The sequence below is a fragment of the Pseudorca crassidens genome, chromosome 17 (assembly GCF_039906515.1).
Source record: "Pseudorca crassidens isolate mPseCra1 chromosome 17, mPseCra1.hap1, whole genome shotgun sequence".
NCBI lineage: Eukaryota > Metazoa > Chordata > Mammalia > Artiodactyla > Delphinidae > Pseudorca > Pseudorca crassidens.
This window is the reverse complement of record NC_090312.1, coordinates 84,889,335-84,911,386: the sequence shown is the minus strand read 5'-3', so window position 1 is coordinate 84,911,386 and position 22,052 is coordinate 84,889,335. Positions and strand designations below refer to the sequence as shown.

Sequence of the window (22,052 nt, the reverse complement as noted above, 5' to 3'; positions counted from 1 at the left end):
ATACTTCCACAAATTCCTCCTGGATTCTCCTGTGTTAACTGAGAATTAGTTTTATGTTCGGGGGAAAGAAAAAGAAAAAGGAAGCAACATCACCTACCGGGGACAGCGTCGCTTCTTTGCTTTGTTTAAAGAAACGTGCTTCTTCTCGACGATGCGCCCCAGGTGATCGATAGCATCGCAGCATTGCTGAACTGTACCTGCTCTCAACACAAACAGAGATTGCTGAAGGAGATCTACAGCTGATCACCATTAACCAAGTAGTACTACAGGCTTACTGGCCTAGTTTTGTAATTAAAAAGGTGATTTTACAAAAGAGTGTTTTTCATCCCTCAAAATACAACACTGCACATCCAAATACAAAACCCATGTTTAAGATCGCAGGACAGCAAGGCACAGCCTTGCGTACAGGTCTGAGATGGAAGGGCTCTGCAGGTGTTACAAAACCCACAAAGCAGGCCAGAGCCCGTGCACCCCACTGAAGGCTATTATTTCAGGGGGTCAGTTCCTTGACCCGCACTTTTCTCATGTAGGTTAAACTATATTACAGTTAATAATACAGCCACTGCAGGAGAAGAAGAGAAATAAAATAGTAAAACCATCTACAGGCGTCTAGGGTTATTCAGGAAAGGGGCCTCACACAGCCTATTTTGACCTCTGTTACCAAGGAAGTTTTCTTTCTACACTTTTTAACTATGGCAGTGATTTTTTAAAGAGTAAAATTTCATCTACGCCTTTTAGCTATGGCAGTGATTTTAAAAGAGTAAAATTTCACTTGTTGAGAAAATTCCCCTATATACGATGTCAAGATAAGGCAATTTTAAGCTAATGACGGCTGACGGCAGGACTGAATTTTAAGTGTTTTTGCTCATGAGTAGGGCTATCACCATGGAGGACAACAGAGCTTCAATCTGTCAAAAAATGAGAGACACCACCATTTGGCAAGTGAGAGGGGGTCCCCACGGCACCCGCTGCGAGAGCCACATCAGGGTCCACACGCCCCGGGCCAGACGCCCTGCAGACTGAGCGGGGAGATGCCAGGAAGTTTTCCAGCCCCAGAACTCCTGGGTAGTCCCGACAGCTTCTGGACAGAAGTTAACTGCAAAGACGATCATTTATTACTCTCTTTGCCACTTCAGCATATTTCTGACTTAGTATTTTAAAATGACGTCTTAGTTACTGTCAAAATAGCCTTATTACAATTCTGTAAGGAAACCTACTTTCTACCTTCTAGGTGTCATTAGTGAATTCAGAGACAAGGGCCAGCTCGTGTCAGCTGTGCACTTTCACTGGAGCTTCACAGCAGGGCTGCCCCACCTGCCCTGGCCAGGATCCCTGACCAACCAGGGGTCAAGCTGAGTGGATGCCAGGGGACACGGCGAGTCGTAGAGGAGGCACTGAAGCCTCTTGTAACAAGTGGGTTTGAGGCAGCAGAGGGCCCCACCTCCCCTTCACTTATCACCCTAAACGGGGATGTGAGGAGAAGACAGCACCTTACGAGGGGGTGACCCAGGCCCCCGCATGGACAGGCTCGCTGCGCACACACAGAGAGCCCGAATGGGACCTACCCAAGGACCTCTCATCCGCATGTGCTAAGGCCAGGCTTTCCACGTATGTAACCAAGGCTTCAAACACAAACTGTTCTACCAGAGACTCTTCCTCCCTGAAAAATAAAGAATATTGAGCCTTATCTGAGAAGACAATAAAACAGAAACAATGAAGGGAAAAAGTTATGTTATTAAAGAATACATACCTTAATGAAATTTGTCTTTAAAAATGCCGCAAATCTTTTAAAACATAAAACCTAAAACACTTCTGAAAGAAGAAAACCTGGTCAAAAACAGACCAAGAGGCACGGGCTTTTTTACTGTTACAAGCACCCTCCTCACCTGTGGACCTGCTCACAGCACATAACCTAAAACCTAAAGCCACTGTTCTGACCACACTCCACACACCTCATCAAAATTACATGTAGCAGAAAAGAAGACCTGGTACTACGTCCACATTTTTTTAAATAACGGAATTTTAAAAGTTCTCTACCGGGGCTTCCCTGGTGGCACAGTGGTTGAGGGTCTGCCTGCTAATGCAGGGGACGCGGGTTCGGGCCCTGGTCTGGGAGGATCCCACGTGCCGCGGAGCAACTAGGCCCGTGAGCCACAACTACTGAGCCTGTGCGTCTTAAGCCTGTGCTGCGCAACGGGAGAGGCCACAATAGTGAGAGGCCCAAGCGCTGCGATGAAGAGTGGTCCCCGCTTGCCACAACTAGAGAAAGCCCTCGCACAGAAACTGAAACCCAACAGAGCAAAAATAAATAAATTAAAAAAAAAAAAGTTCTCTACCTATCCAAAAGTAAGTTAACATCAACAGTCATCTCTGGGCCTTTTACAAGCATATCCGCCACATGTGAACAACTACCTGGACCACAATACCTGTGGACCAACCACTGACGTCACACTCATGGGTAGGTCACAGGCACAGGCCAGCCTCTCCCTGGAAAATCTGTTCCTCAGTGACACAGGACAGTGAATGATTAAGCACACAACGCCAGGCAGGGGCACTAAGGCTCATGGGCCCTCTAGCTGTGTGACCAAGTGCAGGGTCACTGCTCCACCTCTGAGGTGGTGATTTCCTGAAACAGGACCAGAGTGAGGAACCAGCAGGCGCTGGAGGGTGGGGGGGACTGAGAACAGGACCGCACACCGCTGTTTGGTTTGGGAGGACTATCACCCTAATTTTTTAAATTTGAATCCTAGAGGGGGACCCACAAGCTCCAAGTCCCTGCCACGACACCCCACCACACACCCAGATGTGACACTGACACTAAAGGGCATCGCGCTGTGGGCCACGAAGGCGGATGCAGCACAGGAGTCGGAGCTAGGGGCCAAGGCTCACCTGGAAGAGCGACGTGCGGCCAGACCATAGAAGGGGGGGTTGGGGTCAGAGTCCCAGGCTGGCTACAGTAGCTTGTATCTTAGATGCCAAAACCATTTGAAGTAGCAAGGAGGAAATGACATGACCAAATGATACTCCAAATCCACGATCCCCAAGGAAAGCTCTCCAAAACAGTTCACGAGCTTGCAGGATGGAAGCACCCTAACTTGTACTTACATCACTCAACACACAATCCCTCGAACACGGTTCCCTCGGGCATCATTTCTCAAAGCCACCCGGAATGTAGTCCAGCAAATCCGAGCATCCGAGAAAGACGGCAACAGGGGAAAGGCAACAAGGCCCAACAGGACGGAGGGGGGAGCGCGCGGGCGCACAGTCGGGTCAGACAGGGTGGGCGAGTGGGGCGGAGAGGAGCTCTCCACCCCGACAGACCCAAAGGAGCCAGGCCCAACGACCCCCTGCGTGACGCTGCCCTCCAGCCCAGGTTCAGCCTGGACTGTCGACTGCGCTCACTGACCCCACGAGAGAATTCTGCTCTGACCTGCTCCTGACACCCAAGTCAGGCCACTGGGGTCTCAGAAGCAGAAACTAAAGGGCAGTCCACATTCTTGGACGGTACTTCTCCCCAATGTCAGTTGTGGGTCCACTTCACACATTTCTAGAGAGCTCGGCCTCCCAGGACTAACGATGGACTTTGTCAACCTAATTCCTTGGACCAGGCTCCTGTCCTCTGAGAAGCTGAAGCCAGTCTCTGTTCAGCAGTTTCCCAGGATCCTTTACCTGACAGTGAAAACACTGACCCAAACTCCCCTGGCCGTGTCTATGCCTAACAGCTGCTTTCCGAAACCAAGAGCACACCGATTAGGGTACATACCAACATACAGAGAATGAAACAAAACAGCAAAGCAAGGGAACAAGTGACATCCAAGTCAGGAGAAGGATTACCTTAGGGCAGGGCGGATCTAAAATACTGATAATGCTCCACTTCTAAAGCTAGGTGGTCAATATGCGGGCACTTCTGTTGCTATTATTATTATACAAACTTTACACATTTTAGGGCTTTCAAATTGAGGCATAACTGACATACGTTGCATCAGTTTCAGGTGCACAACGTAGCAGTTCGCTATTTGTACATGTTACAAAACCATCACTGCAAGCCTAGTCAACATCAGTCACCACACCTACTTACAACATGTTGTACCTTGTGATAAGAACTTTTAATATCTTCTCTCTCAGCAACTTCCATATATAGGATACAGTGTTATTAACTGTAGTCATCATGCTGTGCATTACTCCACCAGGACTTACTTCTTTTATAACTTAAAATTTGTAGCTTTTGATCCCCTTCACCCATTTCTCTGAGCCCCCAGCCCTGGCTTTAGCAACCACCAATCTGTTCTCTGTATCTATGAGCTTGTTTGTTTGCTGTTGTTGTTTACAATTTCATATATAAGTGAGATCACACAGTATTTGTCTTATTCTGTCTGACTTATCTCACTTAGCATAATGCCCACTAGGTCCATCCATGTTGTCACAAATGGCAAGATTTTCTTCTTTTTTATGGCTGAGTAATATTCGTGTGTGTGTGTATTAGATATTCTATATCCATTCATCTCTCAATAGGCACTTAGGTTGCTTCCATGTCTTGGCTATTACAAATAATGCTGCAATGAACATGGGGGTGCATAAATCTCCTCAAATTAGCGTTTTCATTTTCTTCGGATAAATACCCAGGGGTGGAATTGCTGGATTGTATGGTAGTTCTATTTTTAATTTTTTAAGGAACCTCCACACTATTTTCCACAGTGGCTACACAAATTTACATTCCCGTCAACAGTGCACAAGGGTTCCCTTTTCTCCACACCCTCACTAGCATTTGGTATTTGTAGACTTTTTGATGACGGCCATTCTGACCAGTGTGAGGTGATACCTCATTGTGGTTTTGATCTGCATTTCCCTGATGATTAGTGATGTTAAGCATCTTTTCACGTACCTGTTGGCCATTTCTATGTCTTTTTTGGGAAAATGTCTTGTCAGATATTCTGCTCATTTTTCTAATCAGATTTTTTGCCATTGAGCTCTCTATATATTTTGGATATTAACCCTTTATTAGATATATGATTTGCAACTATATTCTCCCATTCAGTAGGTTGCCTTTTCATTTTGTTGACCGTTTGCTGTGCAGAAGTTTTTAGTTGGATGTAATCCCACTTGTCTATTTTTGCTTCTGGTGTCAGATTCAAAAAATCATCCCTAAGACCTATGTCAGGAAGCTTACCAGACCTATGTCAGGGAGCTTACCACCTATGTTTTCTTCTAGGAGTTTTATGGTTTCAGGTCTTACGTTCAAATCTTTACTCCATTTTGAGTTAGTTTTTGTGAATGGTGTAAGACAGGGGTCCAGTTCTCGCAACACCGTTTATTGAAGAGGCTGTCTTTCTCCACTGTGTATTCCTGGCTCCTCTGTCATAAAATTAATTGACCGTAAGTGTGTGGATTTATTTCTGGGCATTCTGTTCTGTTCCAATGATCTATGTGACTGTATTTCTGCCAACACCATGTTGTTTTGATTACTATAACTTTGTACAGTAGTTGGAAATCAGGAAGCGTGATGCTTCCAGCCTTGTTCTTTTTCAGGATTGCTTTGACTTTTCAGGGTCTTTGTGGTTCCATACAAATTTTAGGACTGTTTGCCCTATTTCTGTGAAAAAAGCCATTGGAATTTTGATAGGGATTGCACTCAATCTGAAGATTGCTTTGGGTAGTGTGGAAATTTTAACAATATTAATTCTTCCAATCCATGAGCACAGAATATCTATTTATTTGTGTCTTCTTCGATTTCTGTCATCAATGTCTTACAGTTGTCAGTGTACAGGTCTTTCACCCCCTTGGTTAAATTTATCCCTAGGTATTTTATTCCTCTTGATACAGCTGTAAATGAGATTGTTTTCTTTTTCTTTTTCTTTTTTTTTTTTTTGGCTGCGTTGGGTCTTCTTTGTTGCTGCGCGTGGGCTTTCTCTAGTTGCGGTGAGCGGGGACTATTCTCTGTTGCGGTGCGCAGGCTTCTCACTGCAGTGGCTTCTCTTGTTGCAGAGCACAGGCTGTAGGCGTGCAGGCTTCAGTGGTTACAGCACGCAGGCCCTAGAGCACACAGGCTTCAGTAGTTGTGGCTCACGGGCTCTAGAGCACAAGCTCAGTAGTTGTGGCGCACAGGCTTAGTTGCTCCGCAGCATGTCGGATCTTCCCGGACCAGGGCTCGAACCCATGTCCCCTGCATTGGCAGGCGGATTCTTAACCACTGTGCCACTGGGGAAGTCTTGAGATTGTTTTCTTAATTTCAATTTCTGATTGTTCATTATGAGTACATAGACAGGCAACAGACTTTTGTATACTGATTTTGTATCCTGCAATTTTACTGAGTTTATTAGTTCTAACAGTTTTATTGGTGGAGTCTTTAGGATTTTCTATCTGTAATATCATGTCATCTGCAAATAGTGACAATTTTACATGTTTTTAAACATTCTTCTATACACACAGGTTTCACAATTTAAAAAACTAAAAGGAAAAAACGTATCAAAATACCAAGGGCATTTTTCACAGAACTAGAATAATTTTAAATTTTGTATGGAGATACAAAAGACGCCAAATAGCCAAAACAATCTTGAGAAAGAATAACACAGCTGGAGGCATCACACTCCCTGACTTCAGACTATACCGTATGGTAATCAAAACAGCACGGTATAAGCACAAAACAGATGTATAGATCAACGGAACAGAGCAGAGAGCCCAGAAATAAGCCCACGCACTTATGGTCAATTAATCTATGACAAAGGAGGCAAGAATATACAATGCAGAAAAGACAAGTCTCTTCAATAACTGGTGCTGGGAAAACCGGACAGCTACACGTAGAAGAATGAAATTAGAACATTCATTCTCTAACGGCATACAAAAAAATAAACTCAAAATGGATTAAACACCTAAGCATACGACTGGAAACCTTAAAACTCCTAGAAGAAAATACAGACAGAACACTCTCTGACATAAATTGTAGCAATGTTTTCTGTCTCCTAAAGCAAAGAAAACAAAAAGAAACAAAGGAGGCCTAATTAAACCTAAAAACTTCTGCACAGCAAAGGAAACCATCAACAAAACAAAATGACAACCTACTGAACGGGAGAAAATATCTGCAAATGGTAAGATGAATATAGGGCTAATATCCAAAATACACAAACAGCTCAAACAGCTCAGTATCAAAAAAACAAAGACCTGAATAGACATTTTTGCAAAGAAGACACACAGATAGCCAACAGGCATATGAAAAGATGCTCAACATGGTTAATCATCAGGGAAGTACAATCAAAACCACAATGAGACATCACCTCACACGTGGCAGATGACTATCACCAAAAAGACCGCAAATAACAAGTACTGGCGAGGATGCGGAGAAAAGTGCGCCTCATGCGCTGTGCGTGGGAATGTAAATTAGTGCAGCCACTGCGGAAAACAGTGTGGAGATTCCTCAAAAAACTAAAAATAGAGCTACCATACAGCCCAGCAATTCCACTCCTGGGTATTTATCCAAAAAACCCAAAAACACTTATTTGAAAAACTACATGCACCCCACTGTTCATAGCAGCACTATTCACAATTGCCAAGACATGGAAACAACCTAAGTGTCCATCAACAATGTGTCCAACAATGGATAAAGACGATGTGGTAAGGGACTTCCCTGGCAGTCCAGTGGTTAGGACTCCGTGCTTCCACTGCAGGGGGCACAGGTTAGATCCCTGGTCAGGCCGAAGAAATAAATAAATAAAAGATGTGGTAAATATACACAATGAATGTTACTCAGCCATAAAAAAGAATGAAAATAATTCCATTTGCAGCTACATGGATGGACCTACAGAGTATTATGCTTAGTGAAATACACCAGATGAATACTGTATGATACCACTTGTATGAGAACTCTAAAAAATAAAACAAACATATGTATATAACAAAACAGAACCAGACTCACAGATATAAAGCACAAATCAGTGGTTACCAGAGGGAAGGAGGAGGGGCAAAATAGGGGGAGGGGACTTAGAGACACAAACTACTATGCATAAAACAGATAAGCAGCAAGGATGCACCGCACAGCACAGGAAAACAGCCAATATTTTATAGTGGCTATAAGTGGAGCATAGCCTTTAAAAATGGTGAGTCACTACGCTGCACACCTGAGACATACATTTTACATCAACTACACCTCAACTAAAAAATCAACACAGTGGCTTCAAGCTCCAGTCGATTTCTTTTTCTTTGCGGCACGCGGGCCCCTCACCGCTGCGGCCTGCCCCCCGCTGCCGTGGAGCACAGGCTCCGGACACGCAGGCCCAGTGGCCACGGCCCACGGGCCCAGTCGCTCGGCGGCAGGCAGGATCCCCCCAGACCGGGGCACGAACCCACGCCCCCTACATCAGCAGGCGGACCCCCAACCACTGCGCCACCAGGGAAGCCCTCCAGTCGATTTTCATACAAACGTGCACATGCCCACACACATGCAGAGACAGATTCCTATCCATCCAGCTATCCTCTCTCTATCCGTCTACCACCGATCTATCCATCCATCCATCTAAAATCTACCTACTTAACATCCACCTACCTCTCCAACCATCGTCCACCCATCCATCCATCATCCATCCATTGTCCGTCCACCCATCCATCTATCCACCCATCCATCATCCATCCATCCATCCACCATCCATCCATCTATCCACCCATCCATCCAACTAAAATCTATCTACTTATCATCCACCTACCTCTCCAACCATCATCCACCCATCCATCCATCATCCATCCATCTATCCACCCATCCATCATCCATCCATCCATCCACCCATCCATCCAACTAAAATCTATCTACTTATCATCCACCTACCTCTCCATCCATCATCCATCCCTCCATCATCCATCCATCATCTTATTTTCACAACTGCTCCCCTCATCACTAACCCAACTGCCAATTCCTGAGAGAAGCTATTCTGACCAAATGAGGTCAGATTCCTCATTATAAGGTTCCTTAGTAATCATGTACCACTACTTAATTTTTTTTTCCCATGCTGCACAGTAGTGGGATCTTAGTTCCCCGACCAGGTATTGAACCCGGGCAGCCGGCAATGAAAGTGCAGTGTCCTAACCACTGGACCGCCAGGGAATTCCCTGTACCGCTACTTAAAAGCACTAATTCCAGCTACAGATTTTACCTTTACCTTTGTGATTGGTTGAATATTATCTACCTGTCTTTTTAAAATGCAGCCCTCACGAAGGGCTACATCTTTGTATCTCCAGCATTTGGCATGATGCCTGGCACATAACAGTCTGACCTAGCAAACAGTACTAAATGAACAAACGAACAAACACTACTACAACCTTAGGTCAGGGACTATCTTGTCCTTGGACTGTGAAACCACCCCGTCACTGGTGTCCTGGCCCTCAGACCCACTCCCCACACAGCTACTGGCAGGAGAATTTGGGGAGGAGTCTAACCGTGCCGCTCCCTGCTCCCACTATCCAGGACTCGCTGTCTCTGGAAGTGGCCTTCACATCTTAACTCCACAAAGAGAGGCTCCTGGCCAGTCTCATTTCACTCCCTTCCAAACCTCAAACTCCACAGCAAGGAGTAGAAAATGACTTCGTCTCCGTACATACTGTCCTCTTATCTCTGCCCTGTCCCTCTGACCTGAAATGCTTGGGCCAGTTTCCACTCATCCCCTAAGCCTCATCCCAAGTATAAATGGAACAGGAGGCCAGGAGGTACAGGAGGCCAGGAGGTACAGGATGCCAGGAGGTACAGGAGGCCAGGAGGTACAGGAAACCTCCCCTAACCTACTCAAACCATGTCAGACACTCCTCTTCTGTGCTTCAAAAGACTGTGTATTATGGCTCTTGTTGCACTTTCCAGACTGTGTACTATTATGCTTCAATGTAGATCTCAACACATTCTGAGCCTCTTCTTGAATGCAAACATCATTTTAATTCATTATTTAATCCCCAGAAAATAGCACAGCATCCAGCATGTTAACTATTTACTAAATGCTTGATATATGACTACATGGATACATAAACAGTGAGTCACTTTACAAAATCACTATTGAATATTTAGAGATCTTAGACCGCATGCCGTAATGAAAAGATCCCACAGGCCCCAACAAAGATCCCGTTTGCTGCAACTAAGACCCGACACAGCCAAAAAAAGAAAAGGAAAATAAATAAATATTTAAAAACAAAAAAAAGAAAATTTAAAGATCTTTACACCTTCCCTGTCAGGTAACTTACGTACCTGAATTCCCTGTAGATATTATTAAAAGCAAGTGATGCTCCCAGTCTCTTGAAAGCATTGGGGTGAAGTGCAAAGCTGTACAGTCGCTTGAAAAGTGATTTGGTGTTTACGGGACTGTTTTCCTGCTGCTGCGGTGTTGTCTGCTTAATGGACCATTTGAGGAATTCTTGAATACACCGACCACAAAAATCTCTTAAAGTACTGTCAAAGGGGTCCACAATTCCATCCTGAAACAAAGCATAAAATGACAACTGAATACCTTGGTCTGCCTCTGAGCATAAATGAAGTATGTTATGAAAATTAATTTAGAGCATTATTAAGGAAAAAAACAGACACTAGTCAAACCAATCTGTCTAGAATCTAGACTCTAATAACAAATTCCTTGTGACATAATGAAAAGTTTCTTCTAAACAAATTAAGAAACTGAAAAATACATGAAAAAAAGAGAATACTTTAATTGTACAGCAACAAAGCAGACTTTCCTTCCCCTGAAGAAACACAGTGATTATATCCTAAAAACTTCTGTTGATTCTACCTCATAACATTATCTGAAATGCTTTATTTATTGAGGATAAATAGAGTAAGACCCTTGCAAGTTTCAAGGAAACTGTAACGCTACACAAAGAAAAATCATAGAGGTGTGGTTCTAAAAGTAGGACCTTCTATCAGAGCAGTCTCCAGAAAGGCACAGTCTCTAAATACTTGAAAAAACAGCTAAGGAAATTTGAGTGCTTTTGTTTCTCTCTTAGATCCACAAAGGAAAAGTTTAACTTGAGAAAGTACACGGAAACTGAAATAAGGGGATTCTTTCTAACATGCCTGGTTCCTTGCTACATGCAAAATCTTTGATCACAGTGCAAATTAGAATTCACGGAGGTGATGGTAATGCACCGCGGAAACGGGCAGAGGAGCGGACAGCAGGGACACAAGTGCACTGGAGTGCACCAGCCTCCACCTCCGCCTTCACCTTTTCTTTTCTTTCCGTAAACCCTCTCATGTTACATTTCCATTCCCACCTGCTTTTTTCCTGAAGCTCTGACTTAAGCTACCTTCAAGGATCAAAAGGGGAAAAGGAACAGCTAAGATAGAAACTTCAGAACAGAAACATTAGAATAAATCCGTCTGAATGAAATAAGCCACAAGTTAAATTTAATTAAATGGATCTGTCATAGACAGGTTTCACACTAGACACTGCAGGGAATTAAACCACAGGTACAATGATGTCATCATCCTAATTACAAATGTTCAGTAACTCCCACTGCCCACAAGTGGCAGCCAGTTAGGCAACCTCTGAGAGGGAAAGGAGCTGTGTTAGTAACTACACACACAACAGGGGCAACAGGGACAACAGGGCTGGCCTGGGCAAACTGCAACAGAGAGTGGTCCTACATGCAACGACACACCTCATTTCAAACTTAACAGAAAGTGACCCACAGATTCAAACAAATCAGTCTGCAAAAACATGGGATTAAAGGATGTTTGTTTGCACAAACTTGCTATGTGTTCAACTGGGCATTTTTTTAAAAAATTTATTTATCTATTTTTGGCTGTGTTGGGTCTTTGTTGCTGCGCGCGGGCTTTCTCTAGTTGTGGCGAGCAGGGGCTACTCTTCCTTGCGGCGCATGGGCTTCTCGTTGCGGTGGCTTCTCTTGTTGCAGAGCATGGGCTCTAGGCACTCGGGCTTCAGTAGTTGTGGCTCGCAGGCTCAGTAGTTGTGGCTCGTGGGCTCTAGAGCGCAGGCTCAGTAGTTGTGGCACACGGGCTTAGTTGCTCTGCGGCATGTGGGATCTTCCTGGACGAGGGCTCGAACCCGTGTCCCCTGCATTGGCAGGCGGATTCTTAACCACTGCACCACCAGGGAAGTCCCTCAACTGGGGATTTTGATTCCAAAGTCAGTATGTGCCAAAACAAAAGTACGGGTTGAAATAATAGGTAAATATCAATTAAGATGATATTTAAAGAAATCAAATGTAGTTATTTGCACGAGTTCAGAATATTAAAATCAAATCAGTGTGGAAAGACAGTGAGGCTTTAGCCGACCTCACTGCCTCTGCCTGCAGTGAGCCAGTGACCCCACCCTAACAATTCCACCTCTGCTGTCTCAGGATAGTTCTATGTACACGGTGAACTGCGATGTCTAGGAGTTTTGAGTTGCTGAATCTGAATGCAGGAGAAAACAGGACCAGCTCAAAAAATTCCTTTTACTCTGAACTAGTATACTATAGTTAAAAAAAAAAAAAAAAAAGAGGATACTGCAACTCTGATAGAAGTCCAAGAACATTCTTATTCACCCTTTCCACCCTCAACACACACACACACACACACACACACACACACACACACACACAGCCTTAATGTAGATGAAGTTTGTCAAATTTATAACCATCCTCCCAAAAGGAACAAAACAAAAACATCTATGTGCTTGTAGCTATTTAAAAGTATCCCTTAATAAACAGCACCTTGTTCATTAAATGCCATCTCACCAAAACAAAAGAAAAGAGATGATCCAATCTAGCTAGATGTTACATTTTGATACCTTGACAGGTAGCTTTTCTCAAAGTTCTGAGTATTGATCACATATAACCAGTTGATGGGAATGGCAGGACAGGAACCATTACTCACCAGTATTGTTTCTAGTAAGGCAACAGTGTCCTGACTCTCAAATTTCTTATTGTTGGTGAACCAGTGAATCAGCTGCATAACTAGAGGTTCATACAGTTGCCTTGGCACCTGAAGGAGTAATAACATCAGAATTTACTTTTTTCATGTAAATTTTATATCAGAGACAGTTCCATTTATACGACAGGAGCAAAATTAAGCATACTACTACTGTGGTTATATTAGTTTCCTTCTCTAGTTAAATTCTGTGACGAACATGGTCTAACTTCTTCCTAAGAGTCCGGCAAAGAAAAAATACGCATCCCCAAACTTACTGTTCCTCTAACGAGGAGGGCAATTAGGGTCGACAGTGATGGTATTTATCATTCAACCTGATTAACCTGATCCTGAGCTAAACAGAAGGCATTCTGTTCACAACCCCGTGGGGACAAAGCAGAAAGCCAGGTCAGGGCTTCCCTCCGCGCAATAGTTGAGAGTCCGCCTGCCGATGCAGGGGACACGGGTTCGTGCCCCGGTCCGGGAAGATCCCACATGCCGCGGAGTGGCTGGGCCCGTGAGCCATGGCCGCTGAGCCTGCGCGTCCGGAGCCTGTGCTCCACAATGGGAGAGGCCACAGCAGTGAGAGGCCCGTGTACCGCAAAAAAAAAAAAAAAAAAAAAAAAGCCAGGTCAGCGTCCTCTGCATAGAGACTTCCAGGCTGTATCACAGAACAAGAGAAGAGGCACCTCCCCCTCGGCTGCCTGCCGAGAAAGAAGGGAAACTAGTCTTTACTCCGTGGAGATGCGGGTTCTCACCCTAACCTTCTCAGATGTAAATACAGTCTCTCCAGGGCCCAGAGAGCCCTGTGGGTGTCTGGCTCCTACAATCTAGGGTGGCTCCCAGGCCTGGAGAGTTTTTCTGTCCTTTTGGATCAGAGCAATTTCCTGAGACAAACGGTTATGCATCTAACCCTCATTCTCTATGAACAGTAAATGTTCACAGGCCGAGTGAAGGGGAACATTCCCGATCTTCATGTCTCACAAGGCTGGCCCTACAGGAGCACTGAGAAATCCAGGGGAGTTCTACTTCCCCGCTGATACTCAGCTTAAGAACAAAGCACGTGGTACGGACACCACATCAAAAATCACGTGAGGGAGGTCCCTGGCAGTCCAGTGGGGGACCATGTACTTCCACTGCAGTGGGTGTGGGTTCCATCACTGGTCAGGGAACTAGGATCCCACATAACGCCTGCTGCGGCCAAAAAATAAAATAAAATTTAAAAATTAAAAAACAACAACAAAAGTCACGTGAAATGTCTGGGGCTCAGACTAAACAACAAGTTCTCTTACACCTGGGTATTTCTCCAAAAAATATCTTTCTAAACTTTGAAGCAACTTTTAGACTTAATCAAAGTAAAAGAATCTTACCTTTTAGTTTGGAAATTTAACCTGGTCTTAAAGCATCACTTTTTTTCCCCCAAAAGAATTATTTTGTATTCTTAGAACATAAATTATATATATGTACACACACACCATTTATAGAACATGTAGAAAACCATCCAACTACAATCCTACATCCAAAAGGTAACCACTGTTAACATTCAAAACCACTGTTAACTCAGTATATTTATACACATTTAAATATATGTATACACGTGTGTAAAAATATACACTTTTGTAACCACTTTTCTGCCCCTTAATTTCGAATACTTTTCATGTAAATACATAAGCTATATCAGTATCTTTATTAGATGCCTGCTATCTCATATATGGATAAACCATGATCCAGTTACCCAATCCTGTTGTTAGAAATGCAGTATTTCTAGTTTATGTCTGTCTTATACACACCACTCTGAACACCTCTCTGGACAAGGGCTGCTGTCCACACTCCCACCTGCCAGGACTCACAAGCCCCTTTCCCTACAAGCTTGGCAGCACTAAACACTGCCAATTTTTAAAATATTTGACAACTGCTGCAATCCATACCATTTTAATTTGAATTTCCTTATCTACTAAAAAGGTTGAATATTTAAAACATATTTAATTGGCCATATGTACTTCTGTGTTCACGAGCTGCCCACTTTTGTTCTCTATCCATTTGCCCATTTTAAAATCTTATCATCTTCAGCACAATGTGGGAAAAAAAAAATTTCCCTACATCATGTATATGTCAAAACTGTGGGTTTGTGCCATTCAGTGGTTTTAAATACTTATAAAGTCAGAACTATCAACACACTAACAGTTTTCTTCCACAGATCTCCCTTCAATACCTTGTATGAAAATTTCCCTTTCTACACAAACTGTATGGAAAGACACCTATAATGTAATGATAAAATCCACCCAAGCAGAAATCACATTTTACATAAAAGAAAGCATTTTTGAATGCTATAATCCTTTTTATCTGTAAAACAAAATTTATATGTATGCTTATAAAAAATTTATATAAAATTTATACGTATGCTATGTTTTACAAAGATCTAGGAGTATATTCACCAAACTTTCGGCAGAGGATACACTGGCTTTTCCTGAGGAATAATGGTGGGAAAGGGGTGATGACATGGAGGTTCACTTTTAGCATCATATGTTTCTATATTAATTAGTATATTTTACCAATGAAAAAGACCATCCCAATCCAAAGACACAAACAGACATGCTATAATTCATCACATTTTTCTATGATATTTTTAGAGTTTATTTTTCCTTCTAAATCTTTTTAATTTGAAATTAACCTCTGTTAGTCAAATGCTATAATAGAATTTATTAAATGTTCCATTTCTCACTAACTTAAAAAGCTCCTTTTACCACACATACAGTATTTATGTGTACACATGGGTCCACTTGCCAACTGCCAGACAGTCCCACTGACATATCTGTGCACAAGTTCAACCCCATTATAATTAACGTGACTTCTTCTTAATATCTGTTAGGGCAAGACACCCTTCAGTACCTGACCCTGCCAAAATTTTTCTTGGTTAGGCTCTAGCAATTATTCTTCCAGATTACTTTTGACGTTCAAAATGAAATTAATTCTGGGCTTTGCTGGAACAATACCAAGCTTACTGAACGATTTGGAAAGAGCTCGAATTTTTTCAATACTGGTTCTTTCTTTTTTTGGCCACGCCACCCAGCTTGCGGGATCTCAGTTCCCTGACCAGGGATCAAACCCGGGCTACCTGCAGGGGAAGTACCAAGTCCTAACCACTGGACTGCCAGGGGAATTCCCTCAATATTGATTCTTCAGGTACACAGCACTTTCATTTTATATTCATAAAATATATGTTTGCCTGGCACACTAAAGTTTATTCCTAGATGTTTTATTTTACTTCATTTTATTTTTTACACTGCGCCATGCAGCTGGCAGGATCTCAGTTCCCCAACCAGGGACTGAACCTGGGCCATAGCAGTGAAAGCCCAGAATCCTATCCACTAGGCCACAAGGGAACTCCCCCAGATGTTTTATTATTATTACATTTTTTGATGCTGTTATGAATGCTATGTTGTAAACACATTTTCCAAGTGGTCAAAGCTACAATAGAATATAAGACATATTAGAACACTGATATATGAGAATTCTATTTTGTAATTCATCAGCTTTCTCCTTTATTAATTCTTAGATTTATCAGTTGATACTCTGGGCTTTCCATATTTTTTTAAAACTATATTCAAAATAATTTTTTTCCTTCCTTTCTCCGACGTCCCTGACCTCAGGGACCTCATGGCCTGATGAGAGACCCAGAGGTTAACCAGTGCAAATTAACTTATGAAACACAGACGAAGCCATTCTGAGCAACCACTCCATGCACAGGCCCGGGTCGGGGCTGGAGGTGCCTGTGAACAGGCCACGCCACGTCTCACCCCAGCACCCACCTCAGCCGAAGCACGAGGCGGCATCACTGCATCACGGCTGGGCAGGATTTGGCTGTGATATTCAGGTAAACATTCTTCATCATTTTTTTAAAGACAAAATTAAACGATTCCTGATTTACCAAAACAAAATACCTTCTTGGCCTATATGAAGAGAATCGTTGCTTATGAAACCTATTTCTGTGGTAAATTTCCAGTTTTACCCCAAAATCCTATTTAATCATGGTGCATTTTAAGGCACTACTGGATTCGTTCACATATATACTGAAGGATATTCCATGTATATTTATAGGTGAGTTTTTCATTTAGTTTTCTTTTTTATGCGTGCACCCTTATATCAGGGTTCTGCCAGCTTCATAAAATAAAGAATCTGAATGTCTTCCATGTCCCAGCAGCAAAGGAGAATTCTGTCCAAAAAGCCCCGAGGAAGAGATGACCTGCTGACATCTCCAAGCGCCCCCGACTGCTGGCCACGGCCCCTCCTCTCTTCTTCACCCCTAAGTGACAGAGCCGGTAGTAAAATCAGCCTTAGGGGCTAGACTCTCGTAATTAATTCCTTAATTCCTTAATTAATTACTCTCCTAACTTAATTCCTTAGGGCCTATCCCTGAGGAATTAAGCCAGAGTCGGAAGGGCAGCAGCCAGGTAGCAGGTTTTCAAAGACCCCAGAGTGGTCCCAGTGTGCAGCAAGCCTTGACCATCACTGAACTAGACAGGACTTTCTAAAAAAATTCTGCAACTGTTTCAGACTCAAAGTCATGCACTTACCTGATCTACATCACATGCCAGTCGAAGCAGCACAGGAAAAGTGCGCTTATAGAGCTGGTACATGGGTGGGGGGCCCAGGCCACTGTCAGGCATCTGAGTGGCTTTTCCCAGCATAAACATGACAATGCTGTGCAGAAGTTCACAGGCCGCAACCTGAAACAGGCCAGGGTGGACTTAACAAAGGTTAAGAGCATTTTGAAATGCTACACAATGTAGCCCTTTAGAAAGGAAACCTTCTGCTGCAGATAACTATCCCACCCAAAATAAATGAACGGCAAGTGGTACTTCTTGTGTAAAGTTCATGCTTCCGTTCACTTTGAGCTGGAGCCAACAGTGAAGAACTGAGATTTAAAAGATTTAGACAGCAGGACTAATACACTCGTAAGAAACATATCCATGCTGCCGTAACACAGAGCTCTGCTCCATGTGTTAGCACATTTTCAACTGTCACTTTCAGTAAATACATTTTTAAAGCACGAATCTTGGAAATGTACAGATTAATATAAAGACTTGAGATAATCTGCTTCTAATCTCCCAGGTTGAAGAGAGAATCAAGCACAGACTAAAAATCACTTTTCAATGCCCTTTGTACTATTTTCTATTATGAAGAGTTCTGGTATATTAATGTTTTGCCAGGTTATCATCTATTATTCAGATAATTTATGTTTAACTTCCATTTTCCAAGGACACGTACTTCTGATAACTGAACAGTTCCCTGATTACTATACTAGAGAAAATACAAAATCCGTGAAACACAATACGTGTTTCCTAATGAATACACGTCTAACCACAGCAGGTGATCAGTGAGTACTTTGGTTTGTCTGTCAGCGGCCGAGAGCGCCAGCTCTGTGACACGTGGCAGGAATGGGTCCAGGTGGATGATGGGCTTCATGTCCGCGAAGGGCACCGCGAAGCCAAGCCTCCTCTCTCTGTCCCAGGCCACACAGCGCCTGGCTCTCTCCTCGGGGGACACTGCTGTCAGAGAGATGCAGAGCGCTTTCGGTCAGTCCCTCCTCGCTCCAGGACAGCCCCTGGCTCACCCCCTCCTGCTCTGTTTACCACACGTGTACAAACCACTACACACTGTTTCTGAATTTGACTTAAAGGCAAACTATTTTTAAACAAGTCTAATAGTCTGCAATGTTTAATTTCCAATTTCAGTAAGAGTTACTCTTCTGTGGAAAAATGATAAATGAACAATACTTTAATTAAGTATCTCCTCTTTATAGCACTTATTTTCCTAACAGCGGTTCTGACTTCTGAAATGCCAAAATCACCAATACATTTAATATGAAATTTTAAAGGTAAAAGTACCAATTTTTACTAATCATACATGCTAATTCCGGGCTTCCCTGGTGGTGCAGTGGTTGAGAGTACACCTGCCAATGCAGGGGACACAGGTTCGTGCCCCGGTCCGGGAAGATCCCACATGCCGCAGAGCGGCTGGGCCCGTAAGCCATGGCCGCTGAGCCTGTGGGTCCGGAGCCTGTGCTCCGCAACGAGAGAGGCCACAACAGTGAGAGGCCTGCGTACCGCAAAAAAAAAAAAAAAAAAAAAAAAAAAATGCTAATTCCAATAAAAAACAACTTAAATTATCCAACTATTAAGGATATCAGGTTAAAAAAGATAACTTTGAACTCCTGACACAATGTTTAATATAAAGGTGTATCAAGCTAGATTCTGCTTCAAAAAGGAAAAGACATCAGACTCCAGTGAGCGAGCACAAAGAACCACACAGGCTGCAGGGCACAGTGGAAGTATACACTCCATCAGGCAAAATATGGCTCTTCATAATCTTACCTGAAAACACATAAATGATATATAGGAGAAAATATCAGAACACACCATGACCTGTATGCATCCAAATACATCCATGGGGTTAATGTGCTTTAAGGAAAGGTCACCTGTTATGAGGTTTTTGCTGATCTGTCCCCCAAGACGGCCAAGCACTTGCACAACCTGAACCCGTATTTCTTCTAAGGACAGCGCTTCATGCTGCAAACATGGTGACAAGTTAAACATTAGAGAGAGTCATGAGCTGAAAGAAAAACTGCTCTACCACCCTCTCCATTGTTGACGCCTCCAATGGCTCATTATATCCTACACGGCACTGCAGTTAATTTTATTTTAAATTCATGAAAAGAAGCCACATCTCTTCCAATTTTGCAGTTCTGTCCGTTTCCTAGACCATCGGTTCCAAAGTTTTGGCAAGAGCCTTCACACCCTTAAAAAATACTGACACTCCCCAAAGAACTTCTGTTTATGTAGGTCGTATTTACCAGTATTTATCATAAGTTGAAACTTAGATATTATTTAAATAGTTATCATTTTATTTAAAAACACTGAACCCATGACATGTTAACAAACGATATGCTTTTAGGAAAAGTAACGATATATTCCAAATAAACAACCTCAGGCAAGTGGTACTGTTTCCCATTTTCACATTTGTGACAGACTTGCTGTTGGGCTGTAACTGGAAAAGGAGGAGTATTTTAGTAGTCTTTCTAGATAACTGGGGTTTTTCTCTGATACGGCTCCACAACTGCAGTGGAAGTTTCTTAAAGGCTGGTCACAAAGCAGACTCTGAGACCACAGCAGCGAAGACTATGGAGCCTCTACTACGTTAAAACCCACGGGCTTATCTTGCTCTCTGTGGATTTTCACCCACACGCAATTTGGGAAGATAACGTACTGTTCATCTGACAACAATGGTTCCCTGGGTCATGCAGATCTTCCACATGTTGATGCATTTCACTGTACATGTGAAAACATCACAGTCGTTAAGTACTGAGAAGCTGCCCAGCTCATGATGGTTACAAGTCTTGCAAAATTTTAATTTTCACTTAAAAGCTTGAATTGTGTCACTGGCAACCAATACTCTCAGAAGTTTTCTTTGAAGTGACAGGCTCGCTCTCTGTCTTGGAGAAAACGCCTGCGAGATACTGAGCAGCCAGGCTGTCTACCCCAGTAAACGGTGTTCACAAGGGAAGGGCTGCTCGGCGCACCCCTGCTCCAGCACACGGGATGGCACACAACGTGTGCTCAAGGGTCGAGGCTTAAGGAGGCGCTAGGGAACCAACGCACCACCCACCACTGCACAGTGCAAACGTCAACGCGTGAAAATACTGATAGTTCTGGCCTTGCACCCGGGGACCCCAGGGCCCACCTAGGGAAATGGGGTCCTGTGTCTGTAAAGAAATGTGCAAAACTAGAGGCACGCTCAAGTAACTTTACCTTCCTTTACTTATATGTGATAAGATAATTTAAAACCTTTAGACACCATTTCTAGTTTCATCCAGGTCTCCCAATCAAAAGCTGTCAAAAATATCGAGATGGGAGGAACTTTCCCTAGAGCTTGCAATATCAGTTCTAGATATTAAAAGTTTTTCAAATTTCCTTTTTCACATCATACTTAAAAATATTTTCCCTACACTAACTCAATTTTCTCTGTTTACATCATTTTTATCTGTCACATTATGTGCCACATCTAAAAAACTGGTCTCAAGAAATTATCACTGGAAAAAAAACATAAAACCTGCCATGAACTGAACTTGACAATATGTATTTCAGATTTAATCAGTAAATGAGTCAATCTTACATATCCATAATATCCCTACTGCAATTGCTTATTCCAAACAAGAAAACAAGACAATAAACCCGTTAATATAGTTTACATTTTTACTGTAAATATATATTGAAATTATTTCTATATTGTACTCTAATTGATACGTAAGAACAACTAATATTTTAAGTGAAGACTTTTCCTTTTCACGAGCATTAGAATCTGGTCTCTCCGTTATTTAAGGTAAAGAAGATACAAAAGATTTCTTACCGATGAAACGTTCTTTGCCCTTTTCAGATGCTTTAACACATCTCTAGTAAATCCTTTCTGGGCGGCCCGAGAGAGTGCTGACACTTCCCAGTTATTCCTGGTCTCATCTATCAACAGTAAACAAAAGTCAATTTTAAACAGCACCATTCATTTATTTAATTAATACAAGGGAAAACACACTACACTGCTATAGAAAGACATTAAAATGCTAAAGTGAGATTAAAAATGAAATTTCTAGAACAACAATATTAACAGTGGTTATCTTAGTTTTAAATACCACTGCTGACTGAAAGAAACACAGTTCCTTGGAGAAGTGGCTGACTCCCAGGCTGGGTAGACTGTGCTGGTGAGAAGCGCCAGGAGGGGGCACTGCTCAGGGAGGGGCACACTCCCAGGAGTCCCACACAAGTCACATCTGGGACAGGCTGTGCGCAGATATCAGTGGGAGCAGGAAAGGGCTGGACCCACTGAGAATATAAGGATCCACAAGTCCCTCCTGACAGGCAGAAATAATGGGTGAAAAAAGTTATTTCTCACCGCAGAGTGCCAACTAGATAAAAGGAATCATGGAGCTGGAACATCACCATTGTGCCACTTTTACAGTAATAATCAACTCAGAAGAATCACCAATGGACAGACACTAAAACCATCACGGTGAGACATCCCTGAGGAATCAGAACACTTACAGCTGTGAAGGAGCTGCCATTCGACAATCATAAACTTCTACAGAACTTGCACGTTTAGCACAAAACTTTCCCTCCCGAACCACTTCATGGTAAGG

General features: G+C 42.9%; 1 protein-coding gene across 10 annotated transcripts in view; it reads right to left on the bottom strand.

Moving 5' to 3' along the window:
* Positions 1–22,052, bottom strand: part of PRKDC (protein kinase, DNA-activated, catalytic subunit) — a 178,951-nt gene that overhangs the window by 122,398 nt on the left and 34,501 nt on the right. For 6 of the 10 annotated variants that reach the window (XR_010936560.1, XM_067712375.1, XM_067712380.1 and 3 more), the window contains exons 22-29: positions 21,272–21,378; positions 19,344–19,434; positions 18,251–18,414; positions 17,440–17,592; positions 12,833–12,940; positions 10,211–10,437; positions 1,566–1,660; positions 98–200 (exon numbers count right to left, since the gene is read on the bottom strand). Coding sequence is in view for 9 of the 10 variants with exons in the window: in XM_067712375.1 (XP_067568476.1) it covers positions 98–200; positions 1,566–1,660; positions 10,211–10,437; positions 12,833–12,940; positions 17,440–17,592; positions 18,251–18,414; positions 19,344–19,434; positions 21,272–21,378 (1,048 nt within the window). In the remaining variant the exon portion in view is untranslated. The remainder of the gene's footprint in view (positions 1–97; positions 201–1,565; positions 1,661–10,210; positions 10,438–12,832; positions 12,941–17,439; positions 17,593–18,250; positions 18,415–19,343; positions 19,435–21,271; positions 21,379–22,052) is intronic. The other 4 variants (XM_067712376.1, XM_067712382.1, XM_067712383.1 and 1 more) reach the window with 2 other exon arrangements.